This window comes from Lissotriton helveticus, chromosome 1_1 (genome assembly GCF_964261635.1).
Source record: "Lissotriton helveticus chromosome 1_1, aLisHel1.1, whole genome shotgun sequence".
In the NCBI taxonomy this organism is placed as follows: Eukaryota; Metazoa; Chordata; class Amphibia; order Caudata; family Salamandridae; genus Lissotriton; species Lissotriton helveticus.
The window spans coordinates 170,127,779-170,154,475 of record NC_136057.1 but is presented as its reverse complement, the minus strand read 5'-3'; the positions used below and the strand labels follow the sequence as shown (position 1 = coordinate 170,154,475).

General features: G+C 51.4%; 1 protein-coding gene across 2 annotated transcripts in view; it reads right to left on the bottom strand.

Annotated features, from left to right (window-relative positions):
• The window catches only part of KDM4A (lysine demethylase 4A), a 458,146-nt gene that overhangs the window by 25,150 nt on the left and 406,299 nt on the right, over nucleotides 1-26,697 (bottom strand). For both annotated transcript variants that reach the window (XM_078660668.1, XM_078660737.1), the window contains 2 exons: nucleotides 26,376-26,546; nucleotides 24,741-24,860 (listed from right to left, as the gene is read on the bottom strand). In XM_078660668.1, coding sequence (XP_078516794.1) covers nucleotides 24,741-24,860; nucleotides 26,376-26,546 — 291 coding nt within the window. The remainder of the gene's footprint in view (nucleotides 1-24,740; nucleotides 24,861-26,375; nucleotides 26,547-26,697) is intronic.

The window sequence follows — 26,697 nt, the reverse complement described above, 5'->3', positions numbered from 1 at the left end:
GAGAGTGCATAGTGCATAGGGAGTGGAGAGTGCATAGTGCATAGGGAGTGGAGAGTGCATAGTGCATAGGGAGTGGAGAGTGGAGAGTGCATAGGGAGTGCAGAGTGCATAGAGAGTGCAGAGTGGAGAGTGCATAGGGAGTGCAGAGTGCATAGAGAGTGCAGAGTGGAGAGTGCATAGGGAGTGCAGAGTGCATAGGGAGTGGAGAGTGCATAGGGAGTGGAGAGTGCATAGGGAGTGGAAAGTGCATAGGGAGTGCAGAGTGCATAGGGAGTGCAGAGTGCATAGAGAGTGGAGAGTGCATAGAGAGTGGAGAGTGCATAGAGAGTGGAGAGTGCATAGGGAGTGGAGAGTGCATAGGGAGTGGAGAGTGCATAGGGAGTGGAGAGTGGAGAGTGCATAGGGAGTGCAGAGTGCATAGAGAGTGGAGAGTACATAGGGAGTGCAGAGTGCATAGAGAGTGCAGAGTGGAGAGTGCATAGGGAGTGCAGAGTGCATGGAGAGTGCAGAGTGGAGAGTGCATAGGGAGTGGAGAGTGCATAGGGAGTGGAGAGTGCAGAGTGCATAGGGAGTGCAGAGTGCATAGGGAGTGGAGAGTGCAGAGTGCATAGGGAGTGGAGAGTGCAGAGTGCATAGGGAGTGGAGAGTGCAGAGTGCATAGGGAGTGGAGAGTGCATAGGGAGTGGAGAGTGCATAGGGAGTGGAGAGTGCATAGGGACTGCAGAGTGCATAGGGAGTGCAGAGTGGGGAGTGGAGAGTGCATAGGGAGTGGAGAGTGGAGAGTGCATAGGGAGTGGAGAGTGGGGAGTGGAGAGTGCATAGGGAGTGGAGAGTGCATAGGGAGTGGAGAGTGCATAGGGAGCGGAGAGTGCATAGGGAGTGGAGAGTGCATAGGGACTGGAGAGTGCATAGGGAGTGCAGAGTGGGGAGTGCATAGGGAGTGGAGAGTGCAGAGTGCATAGGGAGTGGAGAGTGCAGAGTGCATAGGGAGTGGAGAGTGCATAGGGAGTGGAGAGTTCATAGGGAGTGGAGAGTGCATAGGGAGTGGAGAGTGCATAGGGAGTGGAGAGTGCATAGGGAGTGGAGAGTGCATAGGGAGTGGAGAGTGCATAGGGAGTGGAGAGTGCATAGGGAGTGGAGAGTGCATAGGGAGTGGAGAGTGCATAGGGAGTGCAGAGTGCATAGGGAGTGGAGAGTGCATAGAGAGTGGAGAGTGCATAGAGAGTGGAGAGTGCATAGGGAGTGGAGAGTGCATAGGGAGTGCAGAGTGCATAGAGAGTGAAGAGTGGAGAGTGCATAGGGAGTGCAGAGTGCATAGAGAGTGGAGAGTGCATAGAGAGTGGAGAGTGCATAGGGAGTGGAGAGTGCATAGGGAGTGGAGAGTGCATAGGGAGTGGAGAGTGCATAGGGAGTGCATAGGGAGTGCAGAGTACATGGAGAGTGCAGAGTGGAGAGTGCATAGAGAGTGCATAGGGAGCGCAGAGTGCATGGAGAGTGCAGAGTGGAGAGTGCATAGGGAGTGGAGAGTGGAGAGTGCATAGGGAGTGCAGAGTGCATAGGGAGTGCAGAGTGCATAGGGAGTGGAGAGTGCATAGGGAGTGGAGAGTGCATAGGGAGTGGAGAGTGCATAGGGAGTGCAGAGTGCATAGGGAGTGCAGAGTGCATAGGGAGTGCAGAGTGCATAGGGAGTGCAGAGTGCATAGGGAGTGCAGAGTGCATAGGGAGTGCAGAGTGCATAGGGAGTGCAGAGTGCATAGGGAGTGCAGAGTGCATAGGGAGTGGAGAGTGCAGAGTGCATAGGGAGTGGAGAGTGCAGAGTGCATAGGGCGTGCAGAGTGCATAGGGCGTGCAGAGTGCATAGGGCGTGCAGAGTGGAGAGTGCATAGGGAGTGCAGAGTGGAGAGTGCATAGAGAGTGGAGAGTGCATAGGGAGTGCATAGGGAGTGCAGAGTGGAGAGTGCATAGGGAGTGGAGAGTGGAGAGTGCATAGGGGGTGGGGAGTGCATAGGGAGTGCAGAGTGCATAGGGAGTGAAGAGTGCATAGGGAGTGAAGAGTGCATAGGGAGTGAAGAGTGCATAGGGAGTGAAGAGTGCATAGGGAGTGAAGAGTGCATAGGGAGTGGAGAGTGCATAGGGAGTGGAGAGTGCATAGGGAGTGGAGAGTGCATAGGGAGTGGAGAGTGCATAGGGAGTGGAGAGTGCATAGAGAGTGAAGAGTGCATAGGGAGTGAAGAGTGCATAGGGAGTGGAGAGTGAAGAGTGCATAGGGAGTGGAGAGTGAAGAGTGCATAGGGAGTGGAGAGTGAAGAGTGCATAGGGAGTGGAGAGTGAAGAGTGCATAGGGAGTGGAGAGTGCATAGGGAGTGGAGAGTGCATAGGGAGTGGAGAGTGCATAGGGAGTGGAGAGTGCGTGGAGAGTGCAGAGTGCATAGGGAGTGGAGAGTGCATAGGGAGTGGAGAGTGCATAGGGAGTGGAGAGTGCATAGGGAGTGGAGAGTGCATAGGGAGTGGAGAGTGCATAGGGAGTGGAGAGAGCATAGGGAGTGGAGAGTGCATAGGGAGTGGAGAGTGCATAGGGAGTGGAGAGTGCATAGGGAGTGGAGAGTGCATAGGGAGTGCAGCTCGAGGGAGTGGAGAGTGCATAGGGAGTGGAGAGTGCATAGGGAGTGGAGAGTGGCGAGTGGAGAGTGCATAGGGAGTGGAGAGTGCATAGGGAGTGCAGAGTGGAGAGTGCATAGGGAGTGCAGAGTGGAGAGTGCATAGGGAGTGGAGAGTGCATAGGGAGTGGAGAGTGCATAGGGAGTGGAGAGTGCATAGGGAGTGGAGAGTGCATAGGGAGTGGAGAGTGCATAGGGAGTGGAGAGTGCATAGGGAGTGGAGAGTGCATAGGGAGTGGAGAGTGCATAGGGAGTGCAGCTCGAGGGAGTGGAGAGTGCATAGGGAGTGGAGAGTGGAGAGTGCATAGGGAGTGGAGAGTGCATAGGGAGTGGAGAGTGCATAGGGAGTGCAGAGTGGGGAGTGCATAGTGCATAGGGAGTGGAGAGTGCATAGTGCATAGGGAGTGGAGAGTGCATAGTGAGTGGAGAGTGCATAGGGAGTGGAGAGTGCATAGGGAGTGGAGAGTGCATAGGGAGTGCATAGAGAGTGGAGAGTGCATAGGGAGTGGAGAGTGCATAGGGAGTGGAGAGTGCATAGGGAGTGGAGAGTGGAGAGTGCATAGGGAGTGCAGAGTGCATAGAGAGTGAAGAGTGGAGAGTGCATAGGGAGTGCAGAGTGCATAGAGAGTGCAGAGTGGAGAGTGCATAGGGAGTGCAGAGTGCATGGAGAGTGCATAGGGAGTGCAGAGTGCATGGACAGTGCATAGGGAGTGGAGAGTGCATAGGGAGTGGAGAGTGCATAGGGAGTGGAAAGTGCATAGGGAGTGCAGAGTGCATAGGGAGTGCAGAGTGCATAGGGAGTGGAGAGTGCATAGAGAGTGGAGAGTGCATAGAGAGTGGAGAGTGCATAGAGAGTGGAGAGTGCATAGGGAGTGGAGAGTGCATAGGGAGTGGAGAGTGGAGAGTGCATAGGGAGTGCAGAGTGGATAGGGAGTGGAGAGTGGATAGGGAGTGGAGAGTGGAGAGTGCGTAGGGAGTGGAGAGTGCGTAGGGAGTGGAGAGTGCATAGGGAGTGGAGAGTGGAGAGTGCGTAGAGAGTGGAGAGTGCGTAGGGAGTGGAGAGTGCGTAGGGAGTGGAGAGTGGAGAGTGCGTAGGGAGTGGAGAGTGCAGAGTGCATAGGGAGTGCAGAGTGCATAGAGAGTGGAGAGTGCATGGAGAGTGCATAGGGAGTGGAGAGTGGAGAGTGCATAGGGAGTGGAGAGTGCATAGGGAGTGGAGAGTGCATAGGGAGTGGAGAGTGCATAGGGAGTGGAGAGTGCATAGAGAGTGGAGAGTGCATAGAGAGTGGAGAGTGCATAGAGAGTGGAGAGTGCATAGAGAGTGGAGAGTGCATAGAGAGTGGAGAGTGCATAGGGAGTGGAGAGTGCATAGGGAGGGGAGAGTGCATAGGGAGGGGAGAGTGCATAGGGAGTGGAGAGTGCAGAGTGCATAGGGAGTGGAGAGTGGAGAGTTCATAGGGAGTGGAGAGTGGAGAGTGCATAGGGAGTGCAGAGTGCATAGAGAGTGAAGAGTGGAGAGTACATAGGGAGTGCAGAGTGCATAGAGAGTGCAGAGTGCATAGGGAGTGCAGAGTGCGTGGAGAGTGCATAGGGAGTGGAGAGTGCATAGGGAGTGGAGAGTGCATAGGGAGTGGAGAGTGCATAGGGAGTGGAGAGTGCATAGGGAGTGGAGAGTGCATAGGGAGTGCAGCTCGAGGGAGTGGAGAGTGCATAGGGAGTGGAGTGGAGAGTGCACAGGGAGTGGAGAGTGCATAGGGAGTGGAGAGTGCATAGGGAGTGGAGAGTGCATAGGGAGTGGAGAGTGCATAGGGAGTGCATAGTGCATAGGGAGTGCATAGTGCATAGGGAGTGGAGAGTGCATAGTGCATAGGGAGTGGAGAGTGCATAGTGCATAGGGAGTGGAGAGTGGAGAGTGCATAGGGAGTGCAGAGTGCAGAGTGCATAGAGAGTGCAGAGTGGAGAGTGCATAGGGAGTGCAGAGTGCATAGAGAGTGCAGAGTGGAGAGTGCATAGGGAGTGCAGAGTGCATAGGGAGTGGAGAGTGCATAGGGAGTGGAGAGTGCATAGGGAGTGGAGAGTGCATAGGGAGTGGAAAGTGCATAGGGAGTGTAAAGTGCATAGGGAGTGCAGAGTGCATAGAGAGTGGAGAGTGCATAGAGAGTGGAGAGTGCATAGAGAGTGGAGAGTGCATAGAGAGTGGAGAGTGCATAGAGAGTGGAGAGTGCATAGAGAGTGGAGAGTGCATAGGGAGTGGAGAGTGCATAGGGAGTGGAGAGTGCATAGGGAGTGGAGAGTGCATAGGGAGTGGAGAGTGGAGAGTGCATAGGGAGTGGAGAGTGCATAGGGAGTGCAGAGTGCATAGAGAGTGGAGAGTACATAGAGAGTGGAGAGTACATAGGGAGTGCAGAGTGCATAGAGAGTGCAGAGTGGAGAGTGCATAGGGAGTGCAGAGTGCATGGAGAGTGCAGAGTGGAGAGTGCATAGGGAGTGGAGAGTGCAGAGTGCATAGGGAGTGGAGAGTGCATAGGGAGTGGAGAGTGCATAGGGAGTGGAGAGTGCAGAGTGCATAGGGAGTGCAGAGTGCATAGGGAGTGGAGAGTGCAGAGTGCATAGGGAGTGGAGAGTGCAGAGTGCATAGGGAGTGGAGAGTGCAGAGTGCATAGGGAGTGGAGAGTGCAGAGTGCATAGGGAGTGGAGAGTGCATAGGGAGTGGAGAGTGCATAGGGAGTGGAGAGTGCATAGGGACTGCAGCGTGCATAGGGAGTGCAGAGTGGGGAGTGGAGAGTGCATAGGGAGTGGAGAGTGGAGAGTGCATAGGGAGTGGAGAGTGGGGAGTGGAGAGTGCAGAGTGCATAGGGAGTGGAGAGTGCAGAGTGCATAGGGAGTGGAGAGTGCATAGGGAGTGGAGAGTGCATAGGGAGTGGAGAGTGCATAGGGAGTGGAGAGTGCATAGGGAGTGGAGAGTGCATAGGGACTGGAGAGTGCATAGGGAGTGCAGAGTGGGGAGTGCATAGGGAGTGGAGAGTGCAGAGTGCATAGGGAGTGGAGAGTGCAGAGTGCATAGGGAGTGGAGAGTGCAGAGTGCATAGGGAGTGGAGAGTGCAGAGTGCATAGGGAGTGGAGAGTTCATAGGGAGTGGAGAGTGCATAGGGAGTGGAGAGTGCATAGGGAGTGGAGAGTGCATAGGGAGTGGAGAGTGCATAGGGAGTGGAGAGTGCATAGGGAGTGGAGAGTGCATAGGGAGTGGAGAGTGCATAGGGAGTGGAGAGTGCATAGGGAGTGGAGAGTGCATAGGGAGTGCAGAGTGCATAGGGAGTGCAGAGTGCATAGGGAGTGGAGAGTGCATAGAGAGTGGAGAGTGCATAGAGAGTGGAGAGTGCATAGAGAGTGGAGAGTGCATAGGGAGTGCAGAGTGCATAGAGAGTGAAGAGTGGAGAGTACATAGGGAGTGCAGAGTGCATAGAGAGTGGAGAGTGCATAGAGAGTGGAGAGTGCATAGGGAGTGGAGAGTGCATAGGGAGTGGAGAGTGCATAGGGAGTGGAGAGTGCATAGGGAGTGGAGAGTGCATAGGGAGTGGAGAGTGCATAGGGAGTGGAGAGTGCATAGGGAGTGCATAGGGAGTGCAGAGTGCATGGAGAGTGCAGAGTGGAGAGTGCATAGAGAGTGCATAGGGAGCGCAGAGTGCATGGAGAGTGCAGAGTGGAGAGTGCATAGGGAGTGGAGAGTGGAGAGTGCATAGGGAGTGCAGAGTGCATAGGGAGTGCAGAGTGCATAGGGAGTGGAGAGTGCATAGGGAGTGCAGAGTGCATAGGGAGTGCAGAGTGCATAGGGAGTGCAGAGTGCATAGGGAGTGCAGAGTGCATAGGGAGTGCAGAGTGCATAGGGAGTGCAGAGTGCATAGGGAGTGGAGAGTGCAGAGTGCATAGGGAGTGGAGAGTGCAGAGTGCATAGGGCGTGCAGAGTGCATAGGGCGTGCAGAGTGCATAGGGCATGCAGAGTGGAGAGTGCATAGGGAGTGCAGAGTGGAGAGTGCATAGAGAGTGGAGAGTGCATAGGGAGTGCATAGGGAGTGCAGAGTGGAGAGTGCATAGGGAGTGGAGAGTGGAGAGTGCATAGGGGGTGGGGAGTGCATAGGGAGTGCAGAGTGCATAGGGAGTGAAGAGTGCATAGGGAGTGAAGAGTGCATAGGGAGTGAAGAGTGCATAGGGAGTGAAGAGTGCATAGGGAGTGAAGAGTGCATAGGGAGTGGAGAGTGAAGAGTGCATAGGGAGTGAAGAGTGCATAGAGAGTGAAGAGTGCATAGAGAGTGAAGAGTGCATAGGGAGTGAAGAGTGCATAGAGAGTGAAGAGTGCATAGGGAGTGAAGAGTGCATAGGGAGTGAAGAGTGCATAGGGAGTGGAGAGTGAAGAGTGCATAGGGAGTGGAGAGTGAAGAGTGCATAGGGAGTGGAGAGTGAAGAGTGCATAGGGAGTGGAGAGTGAAGAGTGCATAGGGAGTGGAGAGTGAAGAGTGCATAGGGAGTGGAGAGTGCATAGGGAGTGGAGAGTGCATAGGGAGTGGAGAGTGCATAGGGAGTGGAGAGTGCATAGGGAGTGGAGAGTGCATAGGGAGTGGAGAGTGCATAGGGAGTGGAGAGTGCATAGGGAGTGCAGCTCGAGGGAGTGGAGAGTGCATAGGGAGTGGAGAGTGCATAGGGAGTGGAGAGTGGCGAGTGGAGAGTGCATATGGAGTGGAGAGTGCATAGGGAGTGCAGAGTGGAGAGTGCATAGGGAGTGCAGAGTGGAGAGTGCATAGGGAGTGGAGAGTGCATAGGGAGTGGAGAGTGCATAGGGAGTGGAGAGTGCATAGGGAGTGGAGAGTGCATAGGGAGTGGAGAGTGCATAGGGAGTGCAGCTCGAGGGAGTGGAGAGTGCATAGGGAGTGGAGAGTGCATAGGGAGTGGAGAGTGCATAGGGAGTGCAGAGTGGGGAGTGCATAGTGCATAGGGAGTGGAGAGTGCATAGTGCATAGGGAGTGGAGAGTGCATAGTGAGTGGAGAGTGCATAGGGAGTGGAGAGTGCATAGGGAGTGGAGAGTGCATAGGGAGTGCATAGAGAGTGGAGAGTGCATAGGGAGTGGAGAGTGCATAGGGAGTGGAGAGTGCATAGGGAGTGGAGAGTGGAGAGTGCATAGGGAGTGCAGAGTGCATAGAGAGTGAAGAGTGGAGAGTGCATAGGGAGTGCAGAGTGCATAGAGAGTGCAGAGTGCATAGAGAGTGCAGAGTGGAGAGTGCATAGGGAGTGCAGAGTGCATGGAGAGTGCATAGGGAGTGGAGAGTGCATAGGGAGTGGAGAGTGCATAGGGAGTGGAAAGTGCATAGGGAGTGGAGAGTGCATAGGGAGTGCAGAGTGCATAGGGAGTGGAGAGTGCATAGAGAGTGGAGAGTGCATAGAGAGTGGAGAGTGCATAGGGAGTGGAGAGTGCATAGGGAGTGGAGAGTGCATAGTGAGTGGAGAGTGGAGAGTGCATAGGGAGTGCAGAGTGGATAGGGAGTGGAGAGTGGATACGGAGTGGAGAGTGGAGAGTGCGTAGGGAGTGGAGAGTGCGTAGGGAGTGGAGAGTGCGTAGGGAGTGGAGAGTGGAGAGTGCGTAGGGAGTGGAGAGTGCGTAGGGAGTGGAGAGTGGAGAGTGCGTAGGGAGTGGAGAGTGCAGAGTGCATAGGGAGTGCAGAGTGCATAGAGAGTGGAGAGTGCATAGGGAGTGGAGAGTGGAGAGTGCATAGGGAGTGGAGAGTGGAGAGTGCATAGGGAGTGGAGAGTGCATAGGGAGTGCAGAGTGCATAGAGAGTGAAGAGTGGAGAGTACATAGGGAGTGCAGAGTGCATAGAGAGGCAGAGTGGAGAGTGCATAGGGAGTGGAGAGTGCATAGGGAGTGCAGAGTGCATAGAGAGTGCAGAGTGCATAGGGAGTGCAGAGTGCATGGAGAGTGCATAGGGAGTGCAGAGTGCATGGAGAGTGCATAGGGAGTGGAGAGTGCAGAGTGCATAGGGAGTGGAGAGTGCATAGGGAGTGGAAAGTGCATAGGGAGTGCAGAGTGCATAGGGAGTGCAGAGTGCATAGGGAGTGCAGAGTGCATAGGGAGTGCAGAGTGCATAGGGAGTGGAGAGTGCATAGGGAGTGGAGAGTGCATAGGGAGTGGAGAGTGCATAGGGAGTGGAGAGTGCATAGGGAGTGGAGAGTGCATAGGGAGTGGAGAGTGCATAGGGAGTGGAGAGTGCATAGGGAGTGGAGAGTGCATAGGGAGTGGATAGTGCATAGGGAGTGGATAGTGCATAGGGAGTGGAGAGTGCATAGGGAGTGGAGAGTGCATAGGGAGTGGAGAGTGCATAGGGAGTGCAGAGTGCATAGAGAGTGAAGAGTGGAGAGTACATAGGGAGTGCAGAGTGCATAGAGAGTGCAGAGTGGAGAGTGCATAGGGAGTGCAGAGTGCATGGAGAGTGCAGAGTGGAGAGTGCATAGGGAGTGGAGAGTGCAGAGTGCATAGGGAGTGGAGAGTGCATAGGGAGTGGAGAGTGGAGAGTGCATAGGGAGTGGAGAGTGCATAGGGAGTGGAGAGTGCAGCGTGCATAGGGAGTGCAGAGTGCATAGGGAGTGGAGAGTGCATAGGGAGTGGAGAGTGCATAGGGAGTGGAGAGTGCATAGGGAGTGGAGAGTGCATAGGGACTGCAGAGTGCATAGGGACTGCAGAGTGCATAGGGAGTGCAGAGTGGGGAGTGCAGAGTGGGGAGTGCATAGGGAGTGGAGAGTGCAGAGTGCATAGGGAGTGGAGAGTGCAGAGTGCATAGGGAGTGGAGAGTGCAGAGTGCATAGGGAGTGGAGAGTTCATAGGGAGTGGAGAGTGCATAGGGAGTGGAGAGTGCATAGGGAGTGGAAAGTGCATAGGGAGTGGAGAGTGCATAGGGAGTGGAGAGTGCATAGGGAGTGGAGAGTGCATAGAGAGTGGAGAGTGCATAGAGAGTGGAGAGTGCATAGGGAGTGGAGAGTGCATAGGGAGTGGAGAGTGCATAGGGAGTGGAGAGTGCATAGGGAGTGGGGAGTGGAGAGTGCATAGGGAGTGCAGAGTGCATAGAGAGTGAAGAGTGGAGAGTACATAGGGAGTGCAGAGTAAATGTAAATGTAAATGTAAATGTACAGGAATTTATATAGCGCAAATCACCGAGCGGTTTCTAAGCGCTTGCTTAGGGAACCCGTCCTGGTATTCCCCTGTGAGATAACCCCGGCAGGGTATCCGCAAGGTGAAAGCCAGGCATCCCGCCGCGAGGGGCCGTTGTGGAGATTAAGCAAGCTATTGCCCAGAGTCGCAGAGTGTGAAACCATGAATCGAGTAGGCACCGGAGCGAGAATTGTCGAGTCCATGAACATTTTAGGACTCAAGACCCCGCCAAGCCGGGAATTGAACCCTGGTCCCGGGCTGACCTCTGCTTCCAGGTCTGCCTCCTCTAACCAGTGAGCCACACTTCTCCAGAGTGCATAGAGAGTGGAGAGTGCATAGAGAGTGGAGAGTGCATAGGGAGTGGAGAGTGCATAGGGAGTGGAGAGTGCATAGGGAGTGCAGAGTGGAGAGTGCATAGGGAGTGGAGAGTGCATAGAGAGTGGAGAGTGCATAGGGAGTGCAGAGTGCATAGAGAGTGAGGAGTGGAGAGTACATAGGGAGTGCAGAGTGCATAGAGAGTGGAGAGTGCATAGAGAGTGGAGAGTGCATAGGGAGTGGAGAGTGCATAGGGAGTGGAGAGTGCATAGGGAGTGGAGAGTGCATAGGGAGTGGAGAGTGCATAGGGAGTGGAGAGTGCATAGGGAGTGGAGAGTGCATAGGGAGTGCATAGGGAGTGCAGAGTGCATGGAGAGTGCAGAGTGGAGAGTGCATAGAGAGTGCATAGGGAGCGCAGAGTGCATGGAGAGTGCAGAGTGGAGAGTGCATAGGGAGTGCAGAGTGCATAGGGAGTGCAGAGTGCATAGGGAGTGGAGAGTGCATAGGGAGTGCAGAGTGCATAGGGAGTGCAGAGTGCATAGGGAGTGCAGAGTGCATAGGGAGTGCAGAGTGCATAGGGAGTGCAGAGTGCATAGGGAGTGCAGAGTGCATAGGGAGTGGAGAGTGCAGAGTGCATAGGGAGTGGAGAGTGCAGAGTGCATAGGGCGTGCAGAGTGCATAGGGCGTGCAGAGTGCATAGGGCATGCAGAGTGGAGAGTGCATAGGGAGTGCAGAGTGGAGAGTGCATAGAGAGTGGAGAGTGCATAGGGAGTGCATAGGGAGTGCAGAGTGGAGAGTGCATAGGGAGTGGAGAGTGGAGAGTGCATAGGGGGTGGGGAGTGCATAGGGAGTGCAGAGTGCATAGGGAGTGAAGAGTGCATAGGGAGTGAAGAGTGCATAGGGAGTGAAGAGTGCATAGGGAGTGAAGAGTGCATAGGGAGTGAAGAGTGCATAGGGAGTGGAGAGTGAAGAGTGCATAGGGAGTGAAGAGTGCATAGAGAGTGAAGAGTGCATAGAGAGTGAAGAGTGCATAGGGAGTGAAGAGTGCATAGAGAGTGAAGAGTGCATAGGGAGTGAAGAGTGCATAGGGAGTGAAGAGTGCATAGGGAGTGGAGAGTGAAGAGTGCATAGGGAGTGGAGAGTGAAGAGTGCATAGGGAGTGGAGAGTGAAGAGTGCATAGGGAGTGGAGAGTGAAGAGTGCATAGGGAGTGGAGAGTGAAGAGTGCATAGGGAGTGGAGAGTGCATAGGGAGTGGAGAGTGCATAGGGAGTGGAGAGTGCATAGGGAGTGGAGAGTGCATAGGGAGTGGAGAGTGCATAGGGAGTGGAGAGTGCATAGGGAGTGGAGAGTGCATAGGGAGTGCAGCTCGAGGGAGTGGAGAGTGCATAGGGAGTGGAGAGTGCATAGGGAGTGGAGAGTGGCGAGTGGAGAGTGCATATGGAGTGGAGAGTGCATAGGGAGTGCAGAGTGGAGAGTGCATAGGGAGTGCAGAGTGGAGAGTGCATAGGGAGTGGAGAGTGCATAGGGAGTGGAGAGTGCATAGGGAGTGGAGAGTGCATAGGGAGTGGAGAGTGCATAGGGAGTGGAGAGTGCATAGGGAGTGCAGCTCGAGGGAGTGGAGAGTGCATAGGGAGTGGAGAGTGCATAGGGAGTGGAGAGTGCATAGGGAGTGCAGAGTGGGGAGTGCATAGTGCATAGGGAGTGGAGAGTGCATAGTGCATAGGGAGTGGAGAGTGCATAGTGAGTGGAGAGTGCATAGGGAGTGGAGAGTGCATAGGGAGTGGAGAGTGCTTAGGGAGTGCATAGAGAGTGGAGAGTGCATAGGGAGTGGAGAGTGCATAGGGAGTGGAGAGTGCATAGGGAGTGGAGAGTGGAGAGTGCATAGGGAGTGCAGAGTGCATAGAGAGTGAAGAGTGGAGAGTGCATAGGGAGTGCAGAGTGCATAGAGAGTGCAGAGTGCATAGAGAGTGCAGAGTGGAGAGTGCATAGGGAGTGCAGAGTGCATGGAGAGTGCATAGGGAGTGGAGAGTGCATAGGGAGTGGAGAGTGCATAGGGAGTGGAAAGTGCATAGGGAGTGGAGAGTGCATAGGGAGTGCAGAGTGCATAGGGAGTGGAGAGTGCATAGAGAGTGGAGAGTGCATAGAGAGTGGAGAGTGCATAGGGAGTGGAGAGTGCATAGGGAGTGGAGAGTGCATAGTGAGTGGAGAGTGGAGAGTGCATAGGGAGTGCAGAGTGGATAGGGAGTGGAGAGTGGATACGGAGTGGAGAGTGGAGAGTGCGTAGGGAGTGGAGAGTGCGTAGGGAGTGGAGAGTGCGTAGGGAGTGGAGAGTGGAGAGTGCGTAGGGAGTGGAGAGTGCGTAGGGAGTGGAGAGTGGAGAGTGCGTAGGGAGTGGAGAGTGCAGAGTGCATAGGGAGTGCAGAGTGCATAGAGAGTGGAGAGTGCATAGGGAGTGGAGAGTGGAGAGTGCATAGGGAGTGGAGAGTGGAGAGTGCATAGGGAGTGGAGAGTGCATAGGGAGTGCAGAGTGCATAGAGAGTGAAGAGTGGAGAGTACATAGGGAGTGCAGAGTGCATAGAGAGGCAGAGTGGAGAGTGCATAGGGAGTGGAGAGTGCATAGGGAGTGCAGAGTGCATAGAGAGTGCAGAGTGCATAGGGAGTGCAGAGTGCATGGAGAGTGCATAGGGAGTGCAGAGTGCATGGAGAGTGCATAGGGAGTGGAGAGTGCAGAGTGCATAGGGAGTGGAGAGTGCATAGGGAGTGGAAAGTGCATAGGGAGTGCAGAGTGCATAGGGAGTGCAGAGTGCATAGGGAGTGCAGAGTGCATAGGGAGTGCAGAGTGCATAGGGAGTGGAGAGTGCATAGGGAGTGGAGAGTGCATAGGGAGTGGAGAGTGCATAGGGAGTGGAGAGTGCATAGGGAGTGGAGAGTGCATAGGGAGTGGAGAGTGCATAGGGAGTGGAGAGTGCATAGGGAGTGGAGAGTGCATAGGGAGTGGATAGTGCATAGGGAGTGGAGAGTGCATAGGGAGTGGAGAGTGCATAGGGAGTGGAGAGTGCATAGGGAGTGCAGAGTGCATAGAGAGTGAAGAGTGGAGAGTACATAGGGAGTGCAGAGTGCATAGAGAGTGCAGAGTGGAGAGTGCATAGGGAGTGCAGAGTGCATGGAGAGTGCAGAGTGGAGAGTGCATAGGGAGTGGAGAGTGCAGAGTGCATAGGGAGTGGAGAGTGCATAGGGAGTGGAGAGTGGAGAGTGCATAGGGAGTGGAGAGTGCATAGGGAGTGGAGAGTGCAGCGTGCATAGGGAGTGCAGAGTGCATAGGGAGTGGAGAGTGCATAGGGAGTGGAGAGTGCATAGGGAGTGGAGAGTGCATAGGGAGTGGAGAGTGCATAGGGACTGCAGAGTGCATAGGGACTGCAGAGTGCATAGGGAGTGCAGAGTGGGGAGTGCAGAGTGGGGAGTGCATAGGGAGTGGAGAGTGCAGAGTGCATAGGGAGTGGAGAGTGCAGAGTGCATAGGGAGTGGAGAGTGCAGAGTGCATAGGGAGTGGAGAGTTCATAGGGAGTGGAGAGTGCATAGGGAGTGGAGAGTGCATAGGGAGTGGAAAGTGCATAGGGAGTGGAGAGTGCATAGGGAGTGGAGAGTGCATAGGGAGTGGAGAGTGCATAGAGAGTGGAGAGTGCATAGAGAGTGGAGAGTGCATAGGGAGTGGAGAGTGCATAGGGAGTGGAGAGTGCATAGGGAGTGGAGAGTGCATAGGGAGTGGGGAGTGGAGAGTGCATAGGGAGTGCAGAGTGCATAGAGAGTGAAGAGTGGAGAGTACATAGGGAGTGCAGAGTAAATGTAAATGTAAATGTAAATGTACAGGAATTTATATAGCGCAAATCACCGAGCGGTTTCTAAGCGCTTGCTTAGGGAACCCGTCCTGGTATTCCCCTGTGAGATAACCCCGGCAGGGTATCCGCAAGGTGAAAGCCAGGCATCCCGCCGCGAGGGGCCGTTGTGGAGATTAAGCAAGCTATTGCCCAGAGTCGCAGAGTGTGAAACCATGAATCGAGTAGGCACCGGAGCGAGAATTGTCGAGTCCATGAACATTTTAGGACTCAAGACCCCGCCGAGCCGGGAATTGAACCCTGGTCCCGGGCTGACCTCTGCTTCCAGGTCTGCCTCCTCTAACCAGTGAGCCACACTTCTCCAGAGTGCATAGAGAGTGGAGAGTGCATAGAGAGTGGAGAGTGCATAGGGAGTGGAGAGTGCATAGGGAGTGGAGAGTGCATAGGGAGTGCAGAGTGGAGAGTGCATAGGGAGTGGAGAGTGCATAGGGAGTGGAGAGTGCATAGGGAGTGGAGAGTGCATAGGGAGTGGAGAGTGGAGAGTGCATAGGGAGTGCAGAGTGCATAGAGAGTGAAGAGTGGAGAGTGCGTAGGGAGTGCAGAGTGGAGAGTGCATAGGGAGTGCAGAGTGGATAGGGAGTGGAGAGTGGAGAGTGCATAGGGAGTGGAGAGTGCATAGGGAGTGCAGAGTGGAGAGTGCATAGGGAGTGGAGAGTGCATAGGGAGTGGAGAGTGCATAGGGAGTGGAGAGTGCATAGGGAGTGGAGAGTGCATAGGGAGTGCATAGGGAGTGCAGAGTGGATAGGGAGTGGAGAGTGGAGAGTGCGTAGGGAGTGGAGAGTGCGTAGGGAGTGGAGAGTGCGTAGGGAGTGGAGAGTGCGTAGGGAGTGGAGAGTGCGTAGGGAGTGGAGAGTGCATACGGAGTGGAGAGTGGAGAGTGCATAGGGAATGGAGAGTGCATCCCCTCTACTTCTCTTCTATGGACACTTGTACTTCTTCTACTTCTCCACCAGCACAGTGTGTGTTTCCACTCGCCCGTGGCACTGGAGACTGAAGCACATCCTTCTTAGGGTCTTGCTGGTCATTATGGACACTCTTTCCAGTTCTGTACTTTTATGTGATCACACTATGCATTATGGGGGGTGTAGTGTTGCTTTGATTCCATTAGAACACAGCTGAAAACAATGATTTGTAGATAAAAACTCTAGTCCCACTAAATCTTGGAAGTGCTTATTCACACACACACATGCATGCATGCACGCACATATGCAAACACACTCTCTCTCCCTCAACAGGTGCACTACCTCCTCACAAGCACGGACACATGTTTGTAAAACAGGTTCTTTAACCCACCATGCCATCCCATAATGCAGTTCGGTTGGCTAGCACACCGTGGCTGACTGAAGATGCGCACTAGGATGGCGCCGGCACTTGACAGCCAGGCACAGAGAGGCGCGTGATTGACAATGGGTGACAAGACGAGCGTGACTGAGAGCAGACGCCAACTGAAATGTCCAACCCTTAAAAAGGAAAGATTTAATGACGGTATTTTTTGTGGAACTGGTGGCGAGCTTCCTGTTTCAAGATGAGTGAGTGGACCATGTCCAAAAAGACTGACACTCCAGTAGGGTAGTGTAGTGCTTTCAGCAAGCGTTGCCTTAATGTGCCACCCCAGCACGATTTAACCCCCTCAGCTGTCAATTGGGCATCTGTCACGTGACACCTGCAGACCAGACTCTGAATTTCTTCAGTGAAATCCAGTAGGGTACAATAGGTCTTACATTTGCAAGAGATTAAGCTGTTGGCAATGTAAATGACAATGCCATTTATTTATCTGTTTTCAAAACCAACACATAAATAAAAATATTGTCATTTACAATGCCAATAGCTCTAACTGGCAAAGGCGAAACCGTTGCATTGTAAATGCTTGTTTATATTCTGCAGGGCATCGTCCACATGCTTACCAAACAGCATCTCCCCATCAAATGGCAGATCCAGGATTCTATTTTGGACCTCCTGACGAAACCAGGTGGCTCTTAACCAGCCCTGGCGCCGTAGCACTGCCGAGCCTGCTAAGGCTCGAAAAGCCGTGGAAGCAATGTCCATTGCACAGTCAATAACTTCAGCAGAAGATTTCTCCCCTTCTATAAGCACTTTCTTGGCTTCCTCCCTTGTGGGCTCTGGTAACAGTTCCACGAAGGGTTCCATGTCGCACCACATCGGGCGGTCGTATCGGCCAAGGATGGCAAGAGCATTTGACGCTCTAACAAGCAAGCTGGCCATGGATGAAAACCGCTTTCCAACATTATCAAGACGTCGACCGTCCTTGTCCGGAGGCGTGGTCAAAGGTGTGGACGGATTCTTAGACTTGCTTTGGGCCGCCTGAGAGATCACTGAATCCGGCTTTGGCTGACCAAGAAGGCAAGCCGGACTGCCGTCCGGAGCCTTATACTTCTTTTCCAGCCTTGGGAGAACTGGAATCACTGTGGCTGGATTTTGCATAATTGTCATGCCTTCCTCCCATACATGCTCAATGATGGGAATAGACTTGACAGATCTCCTGTATTGCTCCTTAAAGTCATAAAGGAAATATTCTGATTCCTCTCTCGTGACAGGCAATTCAAATCTCTTAGCTGCCCTCTCCATCAGGTGATGAAAACCCCCTATATCCACTGGAGGGGAGATGGACGTGTCACGACCCGCGGCGTCCGGATCTTGTGGCCCACTGTCACCCTGATCCAAGTCTGGGTCTTGCAACGGAACAATCAAGGGATCCACCTGTACGACCTCCTCATCCGAAGAGGTATCCTGTTGGACATCAGGAACTGGTGCAGGATCTGGAGTGCGGATCCGGACCGAAGGTGTCATTGGTGGTGGCGAGGGGGGCACCACTGGAAGACCAATAGACGGCTGCACTTGCGACTGTATCTGAGGAGGAGAATGTGCAGACTGGCCAGAAGGTTCCGACGGAAACCTCTTACGATAATCTTGAAGCATCATTTGTAGATCAGAAATGAGCGAGGAGGGCATGGCCACCATGCCCGGACCCAAACTCGGAGTGCGTCGCTCTTCCAGAACATATGGATGCAACTGCTGGCCACCTGTATGTTCGTAATACTCCTCTGTGTCCGTCTCCTGCATCTTTACATTCAAGTCCGAGGGACTATAGGCAGGACCATAATTGTCATCATCCTCAACTTCATCTTCCTCAGATTCATCATTCAGAAGCATTGTAGGTGGATGTGAAGAAACCCGTCGCGGAGACGTCATCTCTGGCGTTATTTTCATCTTTTGAGTCGAAAAATGCATTTTCTGACCCGTCGACGGTGCCGTCGTCGCCGGTGTAGCAGTCGTCGATGAAGCTGTCAACGGAATCGTCGACGGTACCATCTCCTTCGCCGACACAATTCTCGTCGTCGACAGAACCATCGTTGACGGCTTCGTAGACAAACTCGTCGTCATCAACATTATCGTCGACGTTGAGGTTGTTGTCGTCGTCGTCGACGTAGTTCTCGTCGTCGTTGCGGCCGTCGACAGTACTTTGCTTGTCGTCGTCGACGTGGAAGACGTCAGCGTCGACGTACTCGGGACCTTGAATGTCGACGAAGTCGTCGTCGTGGAGAGCGCTACCGCCGACGAGCCCGTCGACGGAGCCACAGAAACAGCGGGAATTTTAACTGAAGTAACGGTCGTCGACGTACCTGGTGTTTTTGTTGTCGACGGACGCTGTTTTTTCTCCGGCACAGATCCTGAAGTGACAGAAGAGTGTTTGTCACTGGATTTGCTCTTTTTGGACGGAGGAGAAGGGAGAGCAACCTCCTTTTTGTCCTTTAAGGCTGTAACCACTCCAGCAGCCTGTCCCTGCCTCTCCTTTTCACTTCCGTGAGGAGATTGAAGGGGACCAGCCCTCTCAGACCTGTCAGAGATCTTGTGAGGGGCTTGAAGAGAGGGCTCAGATGTAGAAGCACCAGGGGGAGACCTACCCCTCTTCCTAGATCTGTGAGAGGAAGCAAAAGATGTGGAATCCTCCTCATCCGAAGAGAGCACCTCTTTGCGAGTCTTCATCTTCTGAAGCCAGGTCAACAGCCGACCTTCTCTGTCCCGAAGAGTCTTGTTCGAGAAGGTTCTACAGATCTTGCACTCTGTGGCCTTGTGGTCAGGATATAAGCAGTAAATACAATTGTCATGCTTATCCTCCACAAAAAGAAGTTTTTTCCCACAAGAGGCACAGGACCTGAATAAGGCCTTCTTCTCCTTGTCAGACATGTCTTTTTTCAGCAGAAACTTGAAGAAATAACCAGAAAAGTAGTGAAAAGCTGAGCAGAGCTCAGTGGAGACTCCCTAGCACAACGTGCGGTAGAAAAATCTGAGGCTCTGAGCTCTCTCAGGAAGGTTCTATGGGGTGAGGCTGCTCTGATTGGTTCTGGCAAAAGTTTGGTCTCTTTTACAAAAAGAGGGTGATAGGATACAAAATGAGAGGAGGCCTAGGCCTATTTTTTTCTTTTGTTTCTATGATTTTTATACTACCGAGGCACCCATTCCGACAACGGGGAATGATACAAAGCATGGGAATCTATGAAAGTTCCAATACTGGGGCAACATTATAGTCCTTCCTTTAGTTTCACCATTAATACCTGGAAATACGCTGGGGACTCTCTTTGCGACAGCTAGAGCCAGCCTCATGACACTGCTGAAGAGCGTGGAGTATTTCACACTGAAGCGCTAAAGTAAGTGTCTCCAAGCGCCTGAGAACCCGAGGGATAGAGTATTAATACGCTCATATACCGAGTTATGACAGTTAAATACGAACCATTTCTTTACCATTGCAGTATTTCTATTTCGCGGCTGAAGCAGACGAGTTGAATTACTCGTAAGTAAAAACGGGTCACACATTTACATCAGTTTAAACCACGCCGGATAAAATTTAAACCCACTATTTTGAATCAAGCGATTTGTAGCACTTATATACATTAGTCACAATATCGGTTTATAGGACAAGAGTGCAACCACATGTTTACTCAAACACTCACTATTATTTCACAGAATTCACGTGTGCAAGCTGCATGAATCAATGTATGTCTAAGAAACAATGAATTGGTCAGTAACGTTTTAGATACATGTGTACAAATTAAGTGTATAATGATTCTGTTTATAGAATGGCTCCCTGATGAATAGCGTATATAGCTCGAAATGCATTGGAGCAAGGAGCTTTATGAAAATGCATAACCTATGATGAGAACTGAAATGAAATCATATGCAGATGAAGACTTCAGTAAAACTTATGAAGTGAAACAAATATAGAACATATTGTGATTATTTAACAACCTCAGACGAGGACAAAAGGAGAATGCACATAGGGGGATGCAACCAAGAGTCATTGGAAGCACTACTGAAAGCATTGTACTGGACGTACCCTGAGGGTGGATACGTCACCCCTGGAGCACCTCGAGAAAACTATATCAAAATACGATATCATACTAGCATTTAAAAAAAACTGTCATCTGTGAATTGCTAATTAGAGTCCCAAAAAGCCCGGTCATATCGCCCCAGAAGAGCAGACGGCTAGCAGCCTTCATAGTGATAATGGAAGTACTGCACACTTTTCTGCCCACAAAATACAACTTTTCCTTTCCTGGTCAGGAGGTACAGTGGACAATGCAGATACGGCATCCAATTTTTTGGCAGCAGAGTAGATGAGAGTGTCTGGTGTAGGATCCATGTGAAGAAATGTTGGATGCTGATCTGGAGGTTTGTATTCTTTCTGTAGGCAGCATAGTGCAGCCTTAGGAGTAGCCGATGTCCAAAATAGTTCCATAGCTGGTTCTAAAAAACCTGGAACCAAAGGGAGCAATGATGTAGAGGTGGACCTTTGATGGAGCATTTCAAAGATTACCATTGTGGTGGCAGTCAGCAATTAACTTTTTAATTTGTTGGCATCCCTATTAAGAACCTCCTGGAAAGTATATCACCAACATCAGATATTCTAGATGGTAGTAAGTCTGACAATGTAGGTGAATATAGACCCGAAGAGGAGTCTGTGATGAGAATGTGACGATCTCGATCTGGATGAAGCATCTCGTGTTTGTCTTGAGCATGATAGCATGGGAGATCTTGAGTGGTGACAATGATGGTGAGCTCTTAACCTTGTCCTTCACCTGTTGCTGTGAGGCCCGGTATGACGGGAGCGAGATCTAGAGTGCCCTAGTGGAGATGCCACTGGTACAGGAGACGGCGGTGGCCGAGAATGGGTGGCTGGAGGAATTGATAGCAAAATTACTGCTGTAGGTAGCAGTTGTGGAGGTCGTGCTGGAAGAGGAGGAGAATAAGAATAAGAAGGAGGAGGCGAAGACTCCATCGGAACTTGAGGAGGCATTGGTGCATAAAGAATGATGGCTGGAAAAGCCAGTCTGTTTGGCAAATAGGTTCTGGAGTACTTGGAGTCCGATTTTCACATGGGAGTCTGCGAGGTGTAATGTGTGAAAGCCATTTTACTGTCTTCATCTGAGAAGTGGAGTGATGTCAAACCGTCCTGACGCTGAAATTTTCAATGTTGGCGGTGCCCTTCTGTAAGGAAGTGGCTCTATATATACTGGACCAAAGTAAGATACAGTGTGTATAGAGTCTCCAGTCCCCAGAGGTTTGGCAGAGGCTAAAGTTAGATATAACCTTACTCTCTAAAGTGGTAGCTTGGGCGAGCAGTAAGGCAGTATCAGGGGACAGTGTAAAGCATTTGTTGTACACCTCAGTCAGCAAATGGTCTCACACACTCAAGAACTGAACTCTAGCCCAATTGTTTTGCATCAAAAGATATAGTTGTTTTATTTTAGAACCAAAAAGGTATCAAAATATTCTCTCAGAATGAGTTACTTTAGTTAAATACCTTCCAAATAGGCATTAGACTTTTTGAATGCAATAGTTACAGTTTGTTGCAATAGGCAACACAATTTCAAACACAATGCAAAATTGAGCTCAATGGGAATTTTCAGTTAAATGCAATGAATTACTTCATAGATTACTTTTCTAACCACAAGTCTGGATCCTAGATTCAGTCCTGGGACATGTCCTGTAAACAGTTAAGTAAAAGCATTTTGGTTATAGTACTGATTTTTGAGGAATATTATTGTATTTTAAAAGTTGACACTTGGAAACTTTTTCAGATTAAATTACCAATGTTATCCTATGGAAGGAAATTCAGTTTGCAGGTAAAGTATGTTCACGTTACTTTTGTAATCCAGTACTGGACTACTAGGTTCAGCACTGGGACATCTATCTAAGACCGGTAAGTAATTACGTTTTGGTACGATTTTTAAAGAATATTTGTAGTTTGCAAAAATCGACACAGAAGAAATTTCACAGAAAACAGTCAATGGTTTCCTATGGAAGAAAACTCAGGTTACTGGTAAGTACGGTAAAAAATACTTTTCAGGGTTGGTGCTGGGCTAAAAGATGCAGCACTGCGGTCTCTCCTGATAACAAGTGAGTAAATCGGAAGTCGTTGTTTGGCTGATTTATTTTAAAGTTCCAAAACTCCACACTTTCCAAGTGAAACCAGCCAATGTTAGCCTATGGAAGAAAAGTGAGTTATCGGCTTTTAGGTAAATACTCGACTGGCAGAGTTAAGGTTCTGGGCATAGACTCAGGGGTCTCCCAGGGCCAGGTAGGTACAGTTGGTACACCCTCAGCGGCACAGGGGCAGCCAGGTGCAGAGGTAGTTAGGCCCAATGAGAGGCAGGGGGCCTTCGGTTGGTGGCTGCAGGCTAGCAGGCCACGCGGCTGTGGGAGCTGGGCTCCTGGTCACTTCCTAAGGGCAAATGGGGAAGTAGGATAGGACAAAGGTTGCACTGCAAGGGGCACTCGGGCAACTGGGTGCAGGGTGGTTTTGAGCCGTCGGGCGCTCAATGTTCTTCAATGGAGATCTTGAAAAGGGAACAAAGGCTGCAGGCTCGGGGATGGAGGATCTTCTGGAGCGACCAACACTTCGAGGGGTAAGTTGGGATCTAGGAAGGTAGATAGGCACTCCGGATTAGGGCACAAGGGGCTGTTGGGCGCCGGGTGCAGGGGTGTCTTTTGGCTTAGGGGAAATCTTACCCTCTGCTGGTCGGGGTTGGGGGGGTCCCTGGTTCTGAGGCTGCAGGCGTCGGCTGGGTCGTCGAGGAGGGTCCTTGGGCACTGGATTCCAGGTCAGAATCGCCGGGAGGACGTCCTTAGGGTCTTTGTCCACTTGGGCACAGGCCGGGCTCGGCGGGGGCAGTGGGGGCTTTTTTGGGGTTTCCTGGCTGGCACTAGGGGCATTGCTGTTTGAGCATAACCACTTTTCATGGGAGTCCCATTCTCTACGAAGCTCAGGGCAGGCAGGTCCTCTGGGGTTCCCGCGGTTGCTGTCCGCAGGAGACGCCGGGATTTAGCAGGAGCAGGTTCAAGGATCAACAGGACGGGAGGGCTGGGGCCAAGTCAGTTGGTGTCGTCCTCTTGTTAGCAGCTGCACGGCAGGTCGTCTTCTTCTTGGTCTTCTTTCTTGTTTCGAAATCGGGATCTGAGGAAGGAAGGTTCAGCGTGCCCCTAAATACTAAATTTAGGGGAGTTACAGGTAGGGTGAGGGCGAGTACACCCCCTAACCTGCTCCTCTCATGTGGGAGGGAGGCAGGAGCCTAGCTGTGAGTGGGTAGGGATCACCATCCTCAAGATGGCAGTAGCCCGGAGTTGTGCTTCACCTCGCCTCCTCCACCTGAGGGGTGGAGTTGGCACAGGCTGGCACACCCCCTTTCCTGACGTAGGGTTTCCCGCCAGTCTTCCCGACAGAGTGGGGGTCAAAACTGGTGGGGGCCAGATGCTGAGTATAGCAAGTGGCCTGGAGAAGCTCACAAAGGCGGCATGCCTTTGGAGCTTCCTCCTGCCCATCCTGGGGGAGGAGACGTAGTACCTCGCCCAGGATGTGCATTGCTGCAGGGCCCGGAAAGTGGGGGGCTCTAGCAACATGTCTGCTGTGTGGCAGCCTAGGCAGCCTCTCAGACAAGACGTGGATTGTAGGTTAGGTTTCAGGGGGCATCTCTAAGATGCCCTCCTTAGTGCATTTTACATTGAATCCCACATTGGCATCAGTGTGGGTTTAATGTGCTGAGAAGTTTGGTACCAAACTTGTCAGTCTTCAGTGTAGCCATTATGGTGCTGTGGAGTTCGTAATGACAACCTCCCAGCACCATATACTCTTAATGGCATCACTGCACTTACAGTCCACAGGAATGGCCCTGGGTACTGTAGGGCACAGGGCCTATGCACCTGTGCCCACACCACTATCATAGGGCACCTAGCTAGAGGGGTGACTGATGTATGCCAGGGCAGTGGGGTTGAGGGCATGGCACACAGGGAGGTGTGCCATGTCGACTCTTTGTTTAGTTCTGCACCAGGACACCTAGCCTGCAAAGGCAGTGTGTGTGTGTGTGTCAGGGTGCAGGGCCCCTAAGGGTGGCACAATAAGTGCTGCAGCCCTTAGGGGTCTTTTCTGGTCACAATGCCCTGGGTATCCATGGTATCATTTACCAGGGGCTGACATGTGGCCAGAGATGCCAATTGGGTTTTAGCTTCAATACAGTTTTAGGGATGGAACACAGGCCATGGGTACCCGATTGGCAGGAGCCCAGGGCACACACAGTCAAAGCACATCAGCAATTCAGCAAAAAGTGGGAGTATACCATGCAAGAAAGATGGCACTTTCTCACACCTTCTCCTCAAGACCATTTGTGTTATCGACATTGAACCAGCCCTTGACAGTGAAGGATTAGTTACTTACCTGTAATCCTAGTTCTCTTCCAGGGGTATCCTCATCAAAGTCATAAGCATTAGAATATTCCCGTGCATGGGCGGGAATATTCTAATGCTTACGACTATTGATGAGGATCCCCTGGAAGAGAACAAGTAGGTATGTAAATGTAAATGTATTTGAACTTGTAAAGCGCACTGCTACCCGTCCGTAGGTTTCCTGGCGCTGTATAACTCTGGGGAACCCGTCCTGGCTTTCCCTGTGGGATGGTCCCTGCTGGGAGTCCCCAAGGTGTAGCCAGGCATCCCCGGAATTGATGGGGCCGTTGTGGAGATTAGGCAAGCTAATGCCCAGAGTTGCCGAGTGAAACCCCTGATTAGAGTAAGCACCGAAGCGAGAATTATCGAGTCCGCTGACCCAAGTCCACGACCCTGCCGCGTCGGGAATTGAACCCTGGTCCCGGGCCGACTTCTGCTCTCAGGTCTGCCGCCTCTAACCAGTGAGCCATTCATTCATAATTTACCTGCATTCCACTTTCCTTTTGCTTTTTTCATTGTACAGGGCATTCTGGTGCGGTAGCACTATATAAAGTAGCTAACTAAATATAGTCATTTTCATCAGTGGTCTGGTTGCAGTCATGGATACTTAAAATCAAAGCACTTATGGAATTTGGCCGGCAGTTGTGAACAAACGATTGCTGGTGCAGTCATTGAGGGTAGACTTCAAATCTTAGAATTGCTAAAATGGCTCCAGAATACACACAATATGCTCCACAGGTACTACTGCTACACAAGATCTGCCTGGATATCATCTGCAACAGATAACATGTGAAGGTCTCAAGCCAAATGGTTAAGTGGAGAAAGAAAAGCTTTCGGACAAGCAACCCCTGCAGAGGACAGAGAGCATGTGTGCACATTTAACCTGCTGGAGCTACCATCTTGGTGGCAGTGGACGTCATAAACGCCAATGGAGTTGCAGTCTCACCTCGTACATCTGGATGACATGAGAAGCGATGAATGAGGCACCGTACACCTGTCCATCTGTCCACCTGACCTGCACAGCTTCCCCAGAAGGAGGCGGCCCCGACTGCACACAACTGTGACTCTAAATGAACAAAAAACAATAGTATTAATGATTTGCATGCATGAAAGGGGAAAGTTGCTACACCATGTTCAACACTTTTGGAAGAGAGCAGAATAAGGAAAGGAACTCCAACCACACATTCCTGGAAAAGGAAACCAAAATAATTCCAGACATTAACCCACCAGCATGGCCAAACCCAATTTTGCAAACCCTCTATTGAAGAACACATAGCTGTAAGTCAGGGCAGTGTGCCTCAGGAATCTGCTTGGAATGGAAACCAGGCGAGAATCAGACTTCACTTTTCAGATAAAACTGGAACCATATAGCTGGGTAAAAGCAGCAGCAGGAAATTCTCTATGAATGGAACCTCTAATCTTTCTAGTTACTTTCATATCATTCTAGGTGGTGCGTTAACATGTAAAGAGATCTTGGAGCAAGTGGGGTGTCATGTAACCAGTTTTTAGAGAACCGTTCTTGACAGTTACTTGGCCTCTGGTGCTTAATACATCTGACCTGCCATATGCGTCTCACCAAAGGGGGGTATCCGTGAGTAAGACACAGGTCTATAGCACTGGGAGAGAGTAAAGTGGTGGAAGGGTGAGAGGTATCCCCACAGTGGTGCTTCATTGGGCATGAGTCTTGTGGTCTTCCATCCCGATTCTTTGGTTTTATTTGTATATTGATTTACAGGTAAGATTTAGAACTTAAAAGCCCTACAACTTACCCCAAGTCAGCGAAGGTAGTGTTAGCAGTATATTAAGGTAGCTTACCTTGCACTACCTTAGTAAGCAGCTGAGGGAGTTTTAGGTCTGCCAGACCTCAGTTGAACAATCACAATTGGGTCCATTCTGCATGTTCTCAGTGAGTGTGTGTGTTACAGTGGGGGCAGTACCGTGGTTGAGGTGAAGCTGTTATTGTCGAGGCTATATATTTCTGACCGCGAATCTGGTGAGCCGAGGCTATAAGAATGGCTATCCATTTTCTTGCGCCTCGGCTGCTCTGTGAAGTCGGCTCTGGAGGCCTAATACACATCTAAACATAGCATGAGAAAGATGTAGTGCCTTGAGGCTGCTGGATGATTATGGGGGATGGGGAGGAGGGGGGGAAGGGCCACTGTTAGTGTCTGGTACAGGCAGTGTATGCAAGAAAGGATGGAAGCAAGGGCATGATTCATTCAAATTCACACTCTCCACACAGTAGGAAGGCCAGATTACAATAAACTAATGGTATAACAAGAAACATATAACATAATGAAATAAAGCTTCCAAGGACCACGCAGACAACAATGTATTCCATAATTTCCAAGGCAGTGCAGTGCAGTGCAGGAGGCACCCAATGTAACAACCCATAAGAATGTTTACTAAAACCTCAAGGATAGGTGAGACTATGCCAATGTGCTAAACAGGTCTTACTTAGAGCAGATCAGGCAACACCCAAGACATACGTAACATCTGGAGAACCAAAGTCTCAAGAGTAGAGCACACAACCTCCTGAAATCTATAACCAACCCCCTAAAAGAGAAAAAAAGCAACATACCACTATATCCTCAGGATATAGGTCACTGCTGAAGGAACCGTCATCAAAGTTCACTTCGTAAAATGTCTCTTTCATTCGTTTAATCACTTCACATTGATAGTAGCGGCCGTTTTTATGCTTGCTGATCACAGACTGCCCAACTTCAAGCTCTGTTTGGGAGGGCTTTACAGGCTGGAACAGGGTTACAAAAGAATAATACTCTGTTTCATTTTATAGTCACAGGCGCCATAACAAAAATAACATTTGCAGATATTGCACCGATCAACAAATTCACCACAACAAAATTAAAACAATTCCGTTATTGAGTCACATTTGCATAAGT